The 18,371-nt window shown below is 45.5% G+C and overlaps 2 protein-coding genes across 2 annotated transcripts; one reads left to right on the top strand and one right to left on the bottom strand.

Moving 5' to 3' along the window:
* The first annotated feature begins 952 nt into the window (after positions 1-952).
* Positions 953-9,916, top strand: LOC123144071 (ubiquitin receptor RAD23b). The gene is made up of 12 exons (XM_044563090.1): positions 953-1,300; positions 4,255-4,416; positions 4,823-4,861; positions 4,934-4,998; positions 5,087-5,131; positions 5,783-5,960; positions 6,044-6,172; positions 6,256-6,321; positions 7,267-7,314; positions 7,392-7,501; positions 9,387-9,468; positions 9,568-9,916. Exons 1-12 carry the CDS (start codon positions 1,235-1,237, stop codon positions 9,679-9,681), a joined length of 1,104 nt encoding a protein of 367 aa, XP_044419025.1. The 5' UTR covers positions 953-1,234; the 3' UTR covers positions 9,682-9,916.
* A 591-nt stretch (positions 9,917-10,507) lies between these two features.
* On the bottom strand, positions 10,508-12,776 carry LOC123144070 (tubby-like protein 4). The gene is made up of 8 exons (XM_044563089.1): positions 12,077-12,776; positions 11,760-11,936; positions 11,597-11,652; positions 11,420-11,522; positions 11,225-11,314; positions 10,994-11,089; positions 10,845-10,912; positions 10,508-10,750 (listed from the first exon to the last, which is right to left on the bottom strand). The coding sequence occupies exons 1-8, from the start codon at positions 12,572-12,574 to the stop codon at positions 10,675-10,677; spliced, it is 1,164 nt and encodes a 387-aa protein (XP_044419024.1). The 5' UTR covers positions 12,575-12,776; the 3' UTR covers positions 10,508-10,674.
* Positions 12,777-18,371: the final 5,595 nt, after the last annotated feature.

Genomic DNA, 18,371 nt, shown 5'->3' with positions numbered 1-18,371 from the left:
AACTTGATCTCGGTGAGATCGATCACATGAACTCGGTGAGACCGATTTCAATAATAGGCAAACAGAGAGTTGGTCAGGCAAACTCGGTGGGACCGATCGCTCATCTCGGTTAGACCGAAACGTTACGAAGAGGAAACAGAGAGTTTGCATTGCGAACTCGGTGGGATCGATCACTCATCTCGGTTAGACCGAAACGTTACGAAAAGGAAACAGAGAGTTTGCAATCCCATTTCGGTGAGACCGAGATCCCTATCGATGAGACCGGACTGATTAGGGTTTCTGGCAGTGGCTATGTCAAGTGAACTCGGTGGCGCTGGATAGATCAAATCGGTAGGGCCGAGTTTGACTTTAATTTTAGGACATATGTGGAAATGAAAAAGTGGTTGAGGGCTTTTGGAGCATATCACTAAGCATTTTGAGCAAGCAAGCCATTAAGCAATACCTTATCCCCTTTTAATATTATTGGCTTTTTCTATAGACTCAATGTGATATTGGATCACTAAAAAAAATGTAGAGTCTTGATCTTTTGCCAATATGTGTCCTTAGCATTTTGAGGGGTCCACATTCCTAGTCCATGCCATGCCAATCATTGAACTTTCTGAAAAGATTATCTTGAAAGAATATTAGTTTAATGAGCTATATGTTGTTAAGAATTACTAAAACCACCCACGGATTAGTTACATTTTCATACCCATATGCGCTCTTTTGCATCGCTCGAGTCTGACTCGTTGAAAACTGCCGAATCAAATGTTCCTAACGGGTGCGGATGGAAAGTGCTTTAAACATCGTGCACACAAGATTTTAATGCAGCCCTGGCCTGCCAAATGACTGATTTTTGCACCGCGCGGGCTTGGTTGCGCCTAGGCAGCCGACGAAACGCTCCCTTTGGGCTTCTGCTGGTCGTTTCACTTCCACGGCCCATAAGAAAGAAGAAAAATCTTAACTCTGTGAAGAAGACAGCCGCCGCAAACACACACGAGCTGGCCCAGCCACTCGAGGCACTCAGTAGTAGCGAAGGCGAAGCAGGCGGCGGCGCATCGAGCGACTGCGGCGGCGCGGAGCCAGTGACGGAGGGGGCGAGGGGCAGCGAGGTCGATCCGCGAACTCGACGTGCCGTTATCCGCGGAGGGGTGCGTCAACATCACATGACCTGCTGAAAACCCTAGCGCGAGCAACGGAAAGGAAGGGGAGGAAGGAACTCCGATCTCCCGGCCGAGACCACCGCGGCGCCGCCATGAAGCTGACGGTGAAGACTCTCAAGGGCACCCACTTCGAGATCCGGGTCCAGCACAATGACACCGTGAGATTCCCCCCGCCCGCTCCCCTCATTTAGTTCCAAATTTCCCCGACTTTTTTTAATTCAAACAGGGACCGTGTTTTTCGCTGGATGCACAGCTTCACGGAGATTTTGTTTCGGAAGTTCTCTAGTATTTCGATTAAACCAGATGATGTGACGGTGAGCTAGATGTTAGGGACATGTGGTTATGCGTTACGGACGGATTAGCTTATTAGATTTGGGTGTGCTACTGCTGATTAGGGTTTTTTGCCGAGGTGTTGGCCCTTGAATTCGAATTCCGTTTGCACTGCGTCCTCGCATTTACTTGTGAGTGCTCAGGATCGTCTTAGGGGAAGAACAGTGCGGGTGGGTTTGCAGGAAGGATGGTGAGCGTGTTGTTGTAGGCAGACTGTTTTAAAAAATATATGGGCAGACGATTTTTGGCAGTATTCCGAATGGACATGATTGGTAGACGCATGATGCTGTGGATATGCTGTGCTAATAGCTTGTTCCGGGGGTTGTGTTTTTTTTTTTCTCGAATACGCACGAGTGTGCGTATCATATAATATAGAAGAAAGGGGGAAGAACCCTCCGCGGTTTAGTTACATGAGAGATTACAAGGCGCTACGCCACCGTCCACCTCATAGGACCTAACCGGACTACTCTCGATGAGCCCACTCCCGTGTCCCTACGAAGAACGTATCCAGCTCTCCTCGTAGCAGTCCCGCCTGCCTCCACACCTTGCTCTCGCTCGCAATCCGGTGCAGAACCTGCTGAAGGCTGGCCGTTGCCCCGTCGAAGACTGGCATTCCGGTGCTTCCACAGCTCCCACGTGACGAGGAGGCACAAGGTCCGTATCATCCTCGCCTGCTGCCCGTGGGTATCCTGCCAGGCACACCAATCAGGCAGGGGCTCTCCTACTCGCGGTGTGCCGTGCGGAACGCCCATGGCCGTGAACACCTTGGCCCACACTTCCCTCGCCAGAACACACTCAGTGAGCAGGTGGCCAATCGTCTCTTCGTGCTGATCACAGAAAGGGCACGTTTTGGGTGGATGGAAAGCTGGAGTTGGCGAGGATTTAGGTCCATGGCAATTGGCAAGTGATCTTCATGATCCAGGGTTCAGTTTGGGGTCGGAAGGTTGAGTTTCAGGAGTGCCATTGCCATTCTTTCCCATCTGCAGTAACCATATCCTTTGGACGCCTTGTTATCCACTGTTCTTCCCCACCTGTGTCCCTTTGCCATGAGGAGTGCACTTCTTTCCAAACTGTTTTGTGATCATAGCCTGATAGCCGAATATTTTTTGTCAAGATATACTATCTATGTTCTTTTTGAATTGATGACCTACCCGCAAAGTTTAACTCCCGATAAACTATATAGGTTTATATAATAAATACATGTGATATTTGCTGTTAATTTATTTTTCGGAGTATTATACTCGATGTATAGTTGTATTTTTTCGGTTTTGCTAAAACTTTTAGTTTGGTGTCATTCACGTAGTGGACCATCCGATTTTTTGGCATCGTGATTTGTGCAGACCATGTAAACGTTCGGCTGTGAGTAAGCTATTTAGACTAGCCACAATAGGTAGTAACATAGAGTAGTAACATGGGCCATGTTACTACTCTATGTTACTACCTCTATAGTGGGGAGTAACATATGTATAGTAACATGAAGCACTTCATTTATTAGGCTATAGACACATTTTGCCTTGATATGTGTGATGTTACTCATACTAGTAGTAACTAGCTATGTTACCACATGCCTCTCTTTCTTCATTTATTACTTGCCACATCATCCATTTTATCTAGATATGTGTGATGTTACTACCTATGTTACTCCCATTGTGGGTAGTCTTATGTTTTTCTTAGGGTATGTAAGCTATTTATGTGGTGTGACGCGCGGCCTGTGCAGCCTTTGCTGGTTGTTAGACATTGGCTGGGGTGCAGCCCAATAGATTTTTGTGCTTTGACTTTTCTGTTGTCGTTTTTTTTAACGGAACGTGTTGTCGTTATTCGAACGTGAACCAGTTAGTATGTGTTTTCTTCTTTTTTTGCATACGTTATTTGGGGCTTCACTTGTTTCTTTTTTGCCCTACGTTTTGCGTCACTTATTCATGTGCAGTTGCTACCGTTGCAGCATAAATGCAATTAATGTGGGCTGTTTCTTTTTATATTTTTACTACTAGTTGCACGTGCGCGAGTTGCTAGCAATGCATTATGTGTAACTGTAATCATGTCGCAATTACAAGTATTTTAAGATAGGCTGTAATTGCAAGTTTTCAAGTTTGGCTGTAATTGCAAGTTTTCAAATGGGGTCGCAACTGCAATTATTTTCAGTCGGATCGCTCCTGTAAGATTTCAAATTAGGTTGTAATTGAAAGTTTTCAAGTGGGGTCACAACTGTAAGTTTTTCAAGTTGGGTCGCAACTACAAGTTTTCAAGTGAGATCGCAACTGCAGGTTTTTTAAGTTGGGTTGCAACTGCAAGTTTTCAATTGAAATCGCAACTGAAAGTTTTTAGATGAGGTCGCAATTGCTAGTTTTCAAGTCGGGTCGCAACTGCACGTTGCTACTTTTTTTAATTTTTCCGTCATTTTTTTCTAAAATATTTTTAGGGTCGATTTTTCCTTCCTAACGCGTCTCCTTTTTTCAACCCTAAATCACGTGATGACAAGCCCATGTAGAGAGTCTTTTTTCTTTTTCTTTTGTTGTTTTGAATTACATAGTGGATAGAAATCTAGCCCAGCCCAGCAACAAAAGGTGACGAATTGGCCTGCCAATGAAAACAGGCTAGAATAACAAATAGGTGATGTCAGCTGAGGTGAATGAGACCAAACTATAACTCATCTAAATGAGTTCTAGGCACTCCCTTTTTTGTTGTCAAAGTAGCATCTCAAAGACCTTTTAACTATGAATAGTAAAAATATTCAGTGGGAGTAATTACTTCAATATCATGCTAACTGTTTGCTTTGAATCAGATTATGGCTGTCAAGAAGAACATTGAAGAGATTCAAGGAAAGGATAGTTATCCATGGGGTCAACAACTGCTGATTCACAATGGCAAGGTTTTGAAGGATGAAAGCACATTGGATGAAAATCAAGTTAGCGAAGATGGATTTCTAGTTGTCATGCTTAGCAAGGTAGGCTGCTTATGCCCTGTACAGTATGGATAGTTTCAGTTTTGTCATATGCTATTGGATTATTTTCACTGACTGAATACTTGGTGTAACAGTTGTAATACTATTTCGCCTTATTTGATGCGCCACAATTTGCTGGCCTCCTGAAAGTTATTATTCACTAATGAAGAATATGCCTGAAATACTATTTCGCCTTATTTGATGCGCCACAATTTGCTGGCCTCCTGCCATAGTTTATCTATATTGCTCCTTCCTATGTTACAGTTATGCTGTACATTGTCCATTTATATAAAGTACTTGACACTTACAGCACTATTTTAACATTATTCAAGTTTTTCTTACTTGATGCGTCGGGCTTGTTCTTCTTCTCTTAAAATTAGAAGTATAACTATTTAATTATTTTCTGCAGAGTAAAGCTTCTGCTTCCAGTGGAGCTTCATCTGCCCAGGTAAAATTCTTCTCTTGCAGATGAAAGCACAATAGTAGCAAGCATATGTACTGACACATGAACCATTACTAGCCTTCAAGCACTCCTGTTACCAGTCAAGCACCTCCAGTTGCTCAACCACAAGCTCCTCAGCCCCAGTGAGTCCCTTTCTAGCGTCATGGTTGCATTTTACTGCATGCACATAGGGTCTTGCTCAAATTAAATGTATGCGTCATCTTTCTGCAGGGTCCCATCAACTACGACTTCTCAGCCTGAAAGACCACCCACAGAGTATGTTTGAAGTCTGCCAGTTGATATTGCATTAGGGTCTTTTTTACCACTTAAATTTCGTGTTTCTGCATGTATCCCTCCCAAGGGAAAACCAGTGTTCTTAAATTTCAGAGGCACGTCCTTCTGATGCTTGTTTCAGCTTTAAATCATGCAGTGTTGCATAAATGACCTCATAGCCGCAAAAGTTCATTTTGAAGAGTGACAACAAGCACAAGTAGCTGCATCAACTAATAGGTTGCAGTTTGTGAGGAGTGAAAAGTATATTTTTTAACTTCTCCGTGAACATGTAACATGAGTCAATAGGGTTATAATCAGCAACTTCCTGACTTAAGCACAATGGTTAATGAACATCAAAACTAGGTATTAAGTTAGAAGCACTGATCATAACTAGGTGAATTTCTGAGTGCATGAAAATCAAAAGCCATTGAAACAGCAATTTGCATAGCTGGGTAATGGGAAGTTAGGCCCCAAACTGGAATTTTTGGGATTGCTGTAACTGTATGGAGTATAGATCTGAATGGTTTTATAATAGTAGCATTGCATGATCCTACAATCTGTCTCTCAGTCTTGGTGGTGTGAATATGAACCAAACCATTTCCCTTTAAATTTACTAGTTCTGCTATGTAAAACTCTTGTTTCTTTTTTTGTCAGGACCCCTTCGAGTACAGTTGATCTTGCAGCATCGGATTTACTGTCAGGAAGCAATCTGGACACAATGATTAACCAGATAATGGAGATGGGGGGTGGCAGCTGGGACAGAGATAAGGTCCAAAGAGCTCTCCGTGCTGCTTATAACAATCCAGAACGTGCCATTGACTATCTGTACTCTGTGCGTATCTCTCCCCATCTGAATTTTTAATTTGGATCGATTTTATGATGCTATAGTTGATATTTTGTTTTCTCAAACATTAGGGTATTCCAGTGACAGCTGAAGTTGCTGTTCCGGTGGTTGGTCAAGGGGCAAACACCACTGATGCAGCTCCTGGAGAAACCGGCCTCTCTGGAATCCCAAACACAGCACCATTAGATCTTTTCCCACAGGTTTACTTTCCACCTTTGTCTGTGTAGTGCTGGTGCGGTGTTGCTTCTTTGAGTATCTTTTGACCAACTGAATGATGTAACAGGGGGCTTCCCATGCTGGAGGTGCTGCTGGGGGTGGATCACTTGATTTTCTTAGAAATAACCAACAGGTTCTTATCTTTATGTTTTGTCAGTTACTTCTCTCCTTTTGTGTTCTATGATCTTTCTGATAGAGAAAAAAGTGAGGTACGGAACAATGGTGCACATGGGATCAAGCCAACCATTCTGTTTATTATTATCATTGCTCGTCAAACTATTCGATGATCTAATGTACTAGGAACAGAGATGACACGTGTGAATTTTTTACTTATAATTTGATGTTGTGATGGTAGCCAGTACTTGTCATGTGAATGCTGGTAGTTTGTCCACTCAAATCTGTACTCCCTCCATCTCAAATTATAAGGCATACATTAATTTGTTAAGGCAAGGTGTTTACCAAAGTACTACTTTGTTAGTATGTGGTTTATGCGAGATAAAATTGATGTCATTAGATTTGTATTAAGAAAGTTATGATTGCGATTTTATATATGTAGACAACATTAATTGAGTAACTATTAGTCAAAAATCTCCTCTTAACAATTCAAAATATGCATGTTGGGACAGAGTAGTATCATGTTATGCATAACATTTGTCTTGACGAGTTTATGTGGATTACTTGTAGATATGTTAAGTATGTGGAAAGTAGAATTCTGTGGCAGGAGCATATACTGTGTTCAGTATAATTTGTTCTTTGTACAAGTGAATGCTGTGGTGCAAGCAGTTATTAGTTGGTCCATCACGCTACGCTGTAGGATACACATGTTTATTGTTACTTGGGATGCTTTTGTGCATAATGTTGGGATAGGAAAGTATCATCTTGCGTGTATCATTGCATTTGCATTCCGAACGAATTGTCATTTTCTATGTATATGCACTAAAAGTATGCAATGCTCCATTTAGTAGAGTATTAGCGATTAATGTAGTTTGATCGAATGAACCTCCCTTCAGTACCCTACCATGTGTTATTCTAATTTTGAATTAGTAGTATATTGCTAATTTGCTATTATGATTTGCAGTTTCAAGCACTTCGGGAAATGGTCCATACAAATCCACAAATTTTACAGGTTTTCTATCAATGTCTTGTTTTTGCTATGCTCACCTTCATTCTCTGTCTGAACTTTTTGCTGGTATTTCGCTACAGCCTATGCTCCAGGAATTGAGCAAGCAGAATCCTCAACTTCTGAGGTTGATTCAGGAGAACAATGATGAGTTCCTTCAGTTACTAAATGAGACATTTGAAGGCGGCGATGGGTACGTTTCTTTATTTGCTGAATTTATGTATTGTCTCATTTAAATAAGCTATAGAATTCATAGTACTAATTTTGCTTTCTTAGTTATAAACTGGAATCTCATCAATCTGTTATATCTGCTCACTGCCACTTGCCAGGTGGTTAGATTTTGTGGCAGGTGGTTTTGCCGTTTTGTTTGACTTCATCCTATCTTCTTAACGTATTGTTGTCAGTTTTGTTTTGGTTCAGGTCATACCAGTAACTGGTAATAAGTGGTTGTTTGGATAACTAGTATTTGAAACAAGTTTTAGTAAAATCAGTTTTAAGAGTATTTTTAGGAAAACCAGTTTTAAGTTGTTGTTTTATTAAAACTGGTTTATAGAATACTTTGTTTGGCGTCTCATTTGGGTCATCCTCAACCTTGAGAAAGATTCCAAACCGTTCACATGAGGCAACAGGGGAGGCACCGCGCCCAGCACGGCGACCACGGCACAGTTTGTGCTGCTCCCGGGCCTTTCACGGACATGGGGCGCTCGACCACGTCATGTCCATCAAATTGCTCGCCGTTGTTGGGCCCGCTGCGTGCGGCCACGGTGAGCTGGGGCGCCACGTACGCCACTGAGCTGCACCGTCGTGGCCTTGAGCACCGAGGAGATGGAGGCAATGACGGAGACGCACAATGTGTTGCGTGGGAAGGTGCTAAGCGCGGTCAACGTGACGGAAGCCGCGCTGTTCCTCGCGTCCGACCAGGCCGGGCCGCCGGGTTTGCCGGCGGCCACAACCTCGTCTTCGGCGGCGCCACCACTGCCATCAACCCCACCGTGCTACAGTCCATCGGCCTGCGAGGCTGTGATGTGATTCCATATATGTGTGTGTCGCACGCCGGTCATTTCATTAGCTGACCTACGCGGCGCAAAAGACCGCGCCGGAGGCCGGCTGCGGCGAGGTAGGTGTTATCCAGGCTGAACGGCGCGAGCACGGGACAGAGATCGAGTAGCTGCTCCTTGAGGAGGTCAGGCCGTGGCCTGCCCCAGCCGCTGCTTCACTGACGGTAAGAATGGTGGGCTCGCCGGCGGCACCAACGTGCGGGATTTGCACTACATCGTCGACGGTCGAGGGAGCAGCAGCCGGGGCACTCACACCAGCACCTTGAATCGGCTGACCATGCTGTACTGGACGCTGCGCGCCGCTGTTTCCAGGAAAGCCATCTACATCTCATCACATACACGGCGGCCGCAGCGGCGCCGAGCACGCCCACGGTCACAGGAGAAACGCCGATGTCGTCCTCACCGACGAGCAGCAGCCACAACACCTGAAACGGGCCTTTCCTTGCCGTATTAGTAGACATACTCAGCGCTACCCACTCGGCGTAGGTTTCATGGAAGCTAGAGTCTGCGATTGAAACGAACGATAAACTAAACTGGTTTGTAGAAAAACGACGATTAGTCGTATCGTCGTTTTTCCAAATACTCCTTTTTCTGGTTTATGGGAAACCAAGTTTTCCTTATCCCGAGATTTGGTGGACCAACCAAACATAGTTTTAGGTGGTTAGAATCCTAAACGTGATTAGTGGAAACAGGTTTGATATAAATCCCTTATCCAAACAACCCCTAAATGTTTTTAGGCTTGTGCTGTTTCAAGTATAGCATATACTGCTAATATAGTTTTTTTTTGCGGGAGCTGCTAATATAGTTTCTGAACATAACATGATAAGCTAGCATAAAGTGGCGCCTCAAAGAACTTGTGTGTGTGCTACTTTATGTAAAAATATCTATTAGCTGCTGATGCATCCTTTCCCCTGTACTTTGTGCTTTCAACCAATCATGGTGCTTCATTCTCACAATCTTTTCAATTTTAGTAGTCTACAGTGATATATCTACTAAATCATACTTGTCGGACATTTCCAGGGACTTTTTGGACCAGGCTGACCAGGATGAGATGCCTCATGCTATCAGTGTGACACCAGAAGAGCAAGAGGCAATTGGGAGGGTATGCCTCATAATTACCTTAAATGGCCTCTGGCTGCATAAATACACCATGCATCTCACTTATTCACCTTGGTTGATTGGATTTGTTTTCGCTCTTCAGTTGGAAGCCATGGGGTTTGAGAGAGAACGTGTCATTGAAGCATTCTTCGCCTGCGACAGGAATGAGCAACTCGCTGCAAACTATCTTCTTGAGCATGCTGGCGACGAAGAATAGAAAAAAAAGAAATAGTTCACATTGGTTGATGGTGACTGTTTTACTTTGTGGGACCATGACAGTGCTTGTTATGGACATCTGACCCAGATTGATGGTGACTGTTCGGAGTGGCTACACAAGTTGAGATGGAGCTAATGCTCGGTTGAACAGATTATCTGTATGCACAACACCTTTAGGTTACTTGCATTCCGAATTTGAAAAAACTTGTAGAATGAGCAAAATTTATTGGGAGCTATCGGAGGAGTGTGATCATTGGAACATCAGTTCTGATGATACGGTCATCACTAGCTTGGATTATACAAGAAAATCCCAAAACGATCCTGGCCCAAACCGGTTACTGGTTACATTGAGATGACCATGTTGATACGGACATCCAATTTTGCATATACTGCGGCGAGAACCCCTGGTCCAAAACCATCCTGGTTGTAGACGACAGATGGTTCTCCTTGAATGCCCTGGCAACAGATTGCAGTGAAAGAACAGCCGAGGAACATACTCCTACTTGTCATTCTCGCTGCTTAGCTGAAATAGCAGCAAGCATCTCCTGCCATCAGTGAGATATGCTGTCGTCCGACCACTCCCCTCTAAATCTCTCCTGGCTGGCGCCTCTCTCGTCATCCTTGGCACTTTGGCAGTGACAGTAACTGTTTTCCTGGACCAGCACGTTGCCAGGCATGACCAGCTCGGGCAGCGCAAGGACGAGTTTTCGCAGTCCATCAGTTCATCAAAATCGGTTAGAACTTGCGTTTTATTTTGGAACGCAGGGAGTACCACATTGAGAATTCAATTTTGAGGCAAACAAGCATCGCCTACAGTGACAAGAGGGTAAGCAGACGAACAATTTGCTCTCTTATGATACTTCTACTAATTATTTAATCCCTTCTCGAGGCGAGAAGACTACATGTACATAAAAATCGAACAAAGGAAACCATCAGGGTGCAGCACAAAAACAACATCCGGGCTAAACGAAACTCTGTCGCATCTGCATCTCAGTCACAGCGTGCAGCAAAGCTTGGAGTCCATCGACGCCAAGCAAATGCAGAATGCTTGGTATCCAGTCAAGGGGTATCTGCAAATGAGATATTCCCATCAGAAAATGTTACTACTAGTTACATTCATCGACGAATGTCGATGATCAGCAAGGGAAATGATCGATGCCTTACCTGAAATCCATTATGTACTTGGACTTCCCGACCCTACCAAGCTGCAAGATCGTCTGCCTCCCATTTTCCTGTCGAGCACAAGTTGTCGATATCATGATATGTTGCTCAGTCTGATCTAACCCCATTGAAAGCTGGAGCAGAAATTTTACCTCCAAAGTCATCTGAAAGTTCTTCACTGATGTCTGCACCTTGTATCCCATCCTCCCAACCCTCTCTCTGAAATCTAGTTCGTAGCGCTTCGTCATCTGTTGCAAATGCAGAAAACAAACACACTGCGTTTTAGGTACTGATGAGCAAGAGGATACATCTCTCAGCTTAACTCCCAATTCCCGACACGTCGATCCGAAGGCTCAGTAAGTTTCTTGAGGGAAGCTGCTTACATTGTTGTAGAAAGGTGATCTTGAGCAGAGTTGTTCAGCTCTGTTCCTCTTCTCCTGCCAATCCTTTGGAAGCCCACTGACATGCTGAATCTGCAGCAACATTTCCACAACTAATGACCATATGCCTCACTCCTTGGTTTAAACGAATCCATTTAAGTTCACTAATGAATCTCCCAGTGTTGCAAATGGATTTACCTGAGCAGAACTGTTGGTCCTCAACTGCATGGACTGGTTCTTGGGGATCCATGCCCTCATGCTTCTGAAACTCCCCGTGAGCGTAGTAATAGTAGGGGCAAATCTGTAGGAACCAAAAATTGGTCAAGAAAAGCCATATCCATGGGCAGGTCACTGACGGAGATTGATGAATCTTACGCGATAACGCCGAGAAGCCGCTTGGATTGGCTCTTCAGCTCATCGACCCGGTTCCCCTGCATCGGCGACCATTAATACTCATCATTGGTTCATGTTCACCATGGTAATCAGTCTCGAATCCAGGAGAGCGACATGAAGAATCACGAAGGGGAACGTCATGTACCTGTCCCCAAATCTGGTACTTGGATCCAACAAGATTGGCACCCATAGTCCCGAGGAAGTTCTTGTCGGAGCTGCAGAAGACGCCGTCCTGGTTCTGCGCCACGATGAACTCCGACCTCCCTCTCCTCCTCCGGTGCCGGGCCACCGCCAGCTTCCGGTCCTGCCGCCCCTGCCCCTCCTGCAATCGCACAACAGAGAGACGGGCACGCACGAATCCTTATGACACCAATCTCAGCAGCTAATCACACCACTCTCCCCTGGATTTTGAAATCTTGAAGCCCTGAAAGCGGAGGAGGAAGGACGGGGGGATTAGCTCACGTTGGTGTAGAGCGAGTAGAGCGCCACGCCTCTGGCACCAGTGGCCTTCTCCCTGACGACGACGCAGGTGCACCTCCCGACGTCGAGCGGCAGCGGGCGGCACAGCAGCGCCCTGTTGGGCAGGGTGGCCCAGGACGCGGCCGGCGCCGCCTCGTTGTCGGAGAGGTCCCACGCCTCGTAGGACGACGACGCCGGCGCCGGCGGCGCCGGCGGCAGCAGCTCCCTCCCCCTCGGCCCGACGAACACGGGCAGCCCCGCCGCCTCCTCGCCCTCCATGCGGGCCTGCAGCGACGACGGCTTCAGCGGCGCCGCCTTCGCGGCAGCAGGCGCCGTCGCCCTCTTTTCCTCCTTGCCGGGGCCGAGATTGGCCGCGCCCAGGTTCTCCTTCTCGGCAGAGACCGCCGGCGCGCGTGGCCGCGTGGCGGCCGCAGGCGTGTTTGCGGCCGCGTTGCAGCTGAGGGGGGCCAGCGGCTCCCTCTTGGGCGGCGTGGCTGCCATTGGTGCGCGCGCGAGGGGAGGTGGAGGTGGACGGGGGTTTCGTAGTGCGCGGAGCTCGCGTGCGTGTTAGTGCGAGGCTTGGCTGGTGCTTAATCTATGGACCAAATGGCGCTGTGGGTGGTGGTTTGGAGGGAGGATTTAAATTTGAAACGCGTGATGAGTGGCGAGTGCTAACGGTCGCCGTCTCGGGAGCTGGACCCTTTCTCTGTGGTGGCGATGTGATTTGCTTTTGGACTTTGTTGGATTTTTGCTCTTGGACTTCCCCACCGTGACCGAGTTTGAATAACACTTGGCGTGACTTGAGCATGGACTATGGCGTTGCTGATGGTGGTTTGGAGGGAGATTTAAGTTTGGAGGGGGATTTAAATGAGCTGCTGCTGCTCTCTGCTTGCTTTTTGCTCGCGCTGCATGCAGTTTTTGCCAGGAGACAGGAAGTGTTCAGTGGAAATAAATGAAGCGTCGGGAGGGATACGAGGCGAGCAGGACAGATGAAGAGCAAGCGGGGCCGTAACGTTGACGCTTCATGGCTGACGACAGCTTTTACTCCCAAGTGCCAGCTTGCATATGTGTCAGTACTCTAAAGCTACAGTTTTTTTTAGATCCTAAGCTGCATTCTTTAAAAGGGGAAGTACGAGCAGGCCACCTTTGGAAGCAGCACCGTGCCCGCCTTGTTTGTTCAATCTTATGTAGTACTAGTACTAGCAACTTGTTTGAAACTTTTAAATTCAACAAAGGCCAAAGTTCAAACATACCTCCCTCCATCTCAAAATAAGTGTCTCAAGCTTAGTATAACTTTATAAAGTTAGTACAAACTTGAGAAACTTACTTTGAGACGAAGAGAGTAGATGTGTACTTTCGTTTGTTCGAACTTCAATATTACCATGCCCAACTCATGCGTGTTTGTGCCTCAGTGGTGGCCGGTGACAACCGGTGTCCTACGTTTACAGGAGGAGACATATACTTGGGACGAAGGCTGAGTTTGATTTCTTTACAAAAACATATCTAGGCCGATACGTAATGGTAAAGACAGATTGTCAAGTTGTGCGGCGACTCTGGGAGTCCGAGAAGGAGGAGACGATATCATGTGCTTAGGGAGATGAAGCTTTTGTTGGAATTTACTAGTAGGCCTTTGGCCCAAAGCCCAACTAAAATTCTGAAATTCTCTTGGCCCATTCATGCATAGCTAGTGAGTGGTGTGAGTGGGACTAAAGTTTAGTCCCACCCCAAAAGTTGACTGAGACTTGCATCTCTTTATAAGCTGAGCTCTTCTACCACTTGTATGAGCATGAGAAGAGGAGACCTACACGCGCGCTCCTCCTCCTCGCTGCGCTGCGCTGCGCGCCGCGTGTTGCGGAAGTGAGTCGAGCTGAGGACAAAGCTATGCACGTTGTCTATATTTTTGCTGCTCGGGAAAAATTAATAAGTCATTAATTAAATTAATGGGCGCGTTAATTACTCAGCTGTTTCCGATTCTTTTGGATCGTGGGGCAGACGTCTACCCTAGCCGCCGCCGCATCGTATGGTTTCGCACCACCGTTCCAGATCATTGCGTCGGCACACAAGTCTTCTCCATCCCTCCTTTCGGCGTGCACCGCGAGAAGGGACAGCAGGCCTCCGGAACCCCGCCTCTCATGATCCTGTACGGGAGAGGGGCGATCAGGTTTTTGTGGAGGCCACTCGCGCGACTACTGGTAGCGACGACTTCGCCAACGACAACTTCTTCCCTGACCTCGGCAACCTCCTCATTAACGACATGGGCGACAACATCAACGCTGCACCGTATGTGATCTTGTCCTCCTTGTTTGAGATCTTGCTAGAATTCTTAGTTCTAGTTTGTGCCCTAGATATGATCTGTTCATCTACTATGCTAGTCCGCATGATTAGTTTAGTCTTCGTTCTTGCTGTCATGATTTATTTAGTGCTTATTCGGATTAAAACTCGTAGTAATTTGCTAATATATTCAACAATCCAAAATCCTGATTATAGGCAATTTACTTCAAGTGGTTTTACTGCGCATCTGAAGCCGCCTATCTTTAAGGGCGTGCAATATAAGAGGTGGCGCACGAGAGCAGTTTACTGGTTCCAGACCATGTACTGCTATGACGCCACCAAGGGCAAGCCTGAGGGCAATCTTGATCCTGCACAGCAGGAAGCTTTTACGAAGATCGATACCCTCTTTAAAGGCGCCCTTCTGAGTGTTCTTGATGATTCCATTGTGGATTCATATATGTCATTTGACAACAGCAAGGACATGTTGGCTGCGCTCGAGGCCAAGTTTGGGGCCTCAGACGCTGGCAGCGAGTTGTACGTCATGGAGCAATTCTATGACTACAAGATGACTGATGAGCGCTCTGTTGTCCAACAAGCTCATGAGATACAGTCGCTCGCAAAGAAATTTGAGTACTTCAAGTGTGTGTTGCCGGACAAATTTATTGTTGGAGGCATCATTGCCAAGCTTCCACCTTCGTGGAACAATTTTACTACTTCCCTGAAACACAAGAGACAAGAGTTTTCCGTTTCGGATCTCATTGGTACTCTTGATGTTGAAGAGAAGGCGAGAGCAAAAGACACACGTGCTCGAGTTGCTGAGGGAGCTTCTAGTGCTCACATGGTGCATAAGAAGAACTTCCAGCCCAACAAGTTCAAAAACAACAAGAACAAAACTCAGGGCAAAGGCAAGTTTGATGCAAAGAACAATCCGTCACATTCTACCAACTTCAAGAAGAATTCTCATAAGAAGGGGAAGGGACTTTGCCATGTCTGCGGTGATCCTAATCACCGGGCTCCGAAATGTCCTAACCGCTTTGAGGAGCGTGAACATGAGAAGAGCGGCAAGTCGCTAATGTTGTCATCGGTGATACTGATATGAAGGAATCAGGGTACGATATTTTTCCTATCATCCTTTCAGTATTTCAATCTCTTGATTGGTTAATTGACACTGGTGCCAATGTACATGTTTCTGCTGACGCCTCCATGTTTTTTACTTACCAGGTCACTGGGACTTCTCTCGTGCTGATGGGGAACGGGTCACATGCCACTGTTCGAGGTGTCGGTACGGTCGATCTAAAGTTTACTCCGGGGAAGATCGTGCATCTAAAGAATGTTCATCATGTGCCGTCAATCAATAAGAATCTCGTTAGCGGTTCCCGTTTATGTCAAGATGGGTTTAAATTGGTTTTTGAGTCCAATAAAGTTGTAATTTCTAAGTGTGGACAATTTGTTGGAAAAGGCTACGAGTGTGGAGGCTTGTTCCGCCTGTCTTTGTCAGATATTTGCACTAAAGTTATTAATCATGTTTGCCACGATAATGAGTCTAATATTTGGCATTCACGACTTTGTCATATTAACTTTGGTTGCATGACGCGGCTAGCCAACATGAGTTTAATTTCTAAATTCACCACAGTCAAGGGCTCCAAGTGCCAAGTGTGTGTGCAAGCTAAGCAACCTTGCAAGTCCCATAAGACTGCAGAGGCAAGAAATTTGGCGCCACTAGAGCTTATACATTCTGATCTTTGTGAGATGAATGGTGTGTTGACAAAAGGTGGAAAGAAATACTTCATGACGTTGATTGATGACTCCACTAGATATTGTTATGTGGATCTTCTGAAATCAAAAGACGAGGCTTTAAATTTCTTCAAAAACTATAAAGCTGAAGCAGAGAACCAACTTGATCGAAAAATCAAACAGCTTAGGTATGATCGTGGTGGAGAGTATTTTTCCAATGAATTTGATTAGTTTTGTGCTGAACATGGTATAATCCATGAGAGGACGCCTCCCTACTCACCTCAGTAAAATGGGGGTAGCCGAAAGAAAGAACCGAACTCTAACTGATATGGTTAACACCATGTTAGACACATCGGATCTCTCCAAGGCATGATGGGGGGATGCGCTAATGACTGCATGTCATGTCCTAAACCGAGTTCCCACAAAACATAAGGCCGTAACTCCTTTTGAGGAATGGGAAAGGGAAAGGTTGAAACTCTCCTACCTACGTACTTGGGGTTGTTTGGCGAAAGTCCATATACCAATTCCCAAGAAGCGCAACCTTGGACCAAAAACCGTGGATTGTGTTCTTCTGGGCTATGCTTTTCATAGCATTGACTATAGATTTTTGATAATAAAATCTGAGGTATCCGACATGCATGTTGGTACAATTATGGAGTCGAATGATGCAACTTTCTTTGAGGACATATTTCCTATGAAGGATATGTCCAAGTTCATCAAATCAGGAGATACCTACTCCTTCTAGTCAGGAATTTGCTGTAATTCCTGAACCCACCATTGCGATGGAACATGTTGAGAATCCTGTTGAGGATGAAAATGAAAATCCTATAAGGAGTAAGCGACGGAGGACCACAAAGTCCTTTGGTGATGATTTCATTCTGTACCTCGTGGATGACACACCCAGGACTATTTCAGAAGCCTATGCATCTTCTGATGCAGACTATTGGAAGGAAGCTGTCCGCAGCGAGATGGATTCCATCTTAGCTAGCGGAACCTGGGAAATCACTGATCGTCCTTATGGGTGCAAACCTGTACGATCTAAGTGGGTGTTCAGGAAAAAGCTTAGACCTGATGGTACGATTGAAAAGTACAAGGCACGACTTGTGGCTAAGGGTTATACCCAGAAAGAAGGTGAAGATTACTTTGATAATTACTCACCTGTGGCTAGACTGACCACTATTCGGGTGCTACTATCACTGGTTGCCTCACATGGTCTTCTCGTTCATCAAATGGACGTTAAGACGACTTTCCTCAATGGAGAGTTGAAGGAGGAAATCTACATGGATCAGCCAGATGGTTTTGTAGTACCTGGTCAGGAAGGAAAGGTGTGCAAGTTATTAAAGTCTTTATATGGCCTTAAACAAGCTCCTAAGGAGTGGCATGAGAAGTTCGAAAGAACATTAACTGCTGCAGGCTTTGTGGTAAACGATGGTGACAAGTGTGTGTACTATCGCCATGGTGGGGGCGAAGGAGTTATTCTTTGTCTGTATGTCGATGACATACTGATCTTTGGAACCAAACTTGATTTAATCAAGGAGATTAAGGATTTCTTATCTCGTTGCTTTGAGATGAAGGATCTAGGAGTAGCTGATGTTATCTTGAACATCAAGCTGTGAGAGATGAGAATGGTGGGATTACACTACTTCAGTCTCACTATGTGGAAAAGGTCTTGAGTCGTTTTGGGTATAGCGACTGCCAGCCTTCTCCAACTCCATATGATGCTAGTGTGTTGCTTCAAAAGAATCGATAGATTGCTAGAGATCAACTGATATGTTCTCAGATTATTGGCTCGCTTATGTATTTGGCGAGTGCCACGAGGCTTGACATTTCTTTTGCTGTGAGCAAACTGAGTCGGTTTGTGTCAGAACCGGGAGATGATCATTGGCATGCGCTTGAGAGAGTTATGCGCTATTTGAAAGGCACCGCGAGCTATGGAATTCACTACATCGGGTATCCGAGGGTACTGGAGGGTTATAGTGACTCAAACTAGATATCTGATGCTGATGAGATTAAGACCACAAGTGGTTCTGTTTTTACACTTGGTGGTGGTGGTGTTTCCTGGAACTCTTGCAAGCAGACCATCTTAACGAGGTCAACTATGGAAGCAGAACTCACAGCATTGGACACTGCCACTGTTGAAGCAGGGTGGCTTCGTGAGCTCTTGATGGACTTACCTATGGTTGAAAAACCAATACCCCCTATCCAGATGAACTATGATAATCAAACTGTGATCGTCAAGATAAAGAGTTCTAAGGACAATATGAAGTCCTCAAGGCATGTGAAGAGGAGACTA

The sequence above is a fragment of the Triticum aestivum genome, chromosome 6D (genome assembly GCF_018294505.1).
Source record: "Triticum aestivum cultivar Chinese Spring chromosome 6D, IWGSC CS RefSeq v2.1, whole genome shotgun sequence".
NCBI lineage: Eukaryota > Viridiplantae > Streptophyta > Magnoliopsida > Poales > Poaceae > Triticum > Triticum aestivum.
The sequence above is the reverse complement of the archived record's forward strand: the minus strand, read 5'-3'. Positions and strand labels throughout refer to the sequence as shown.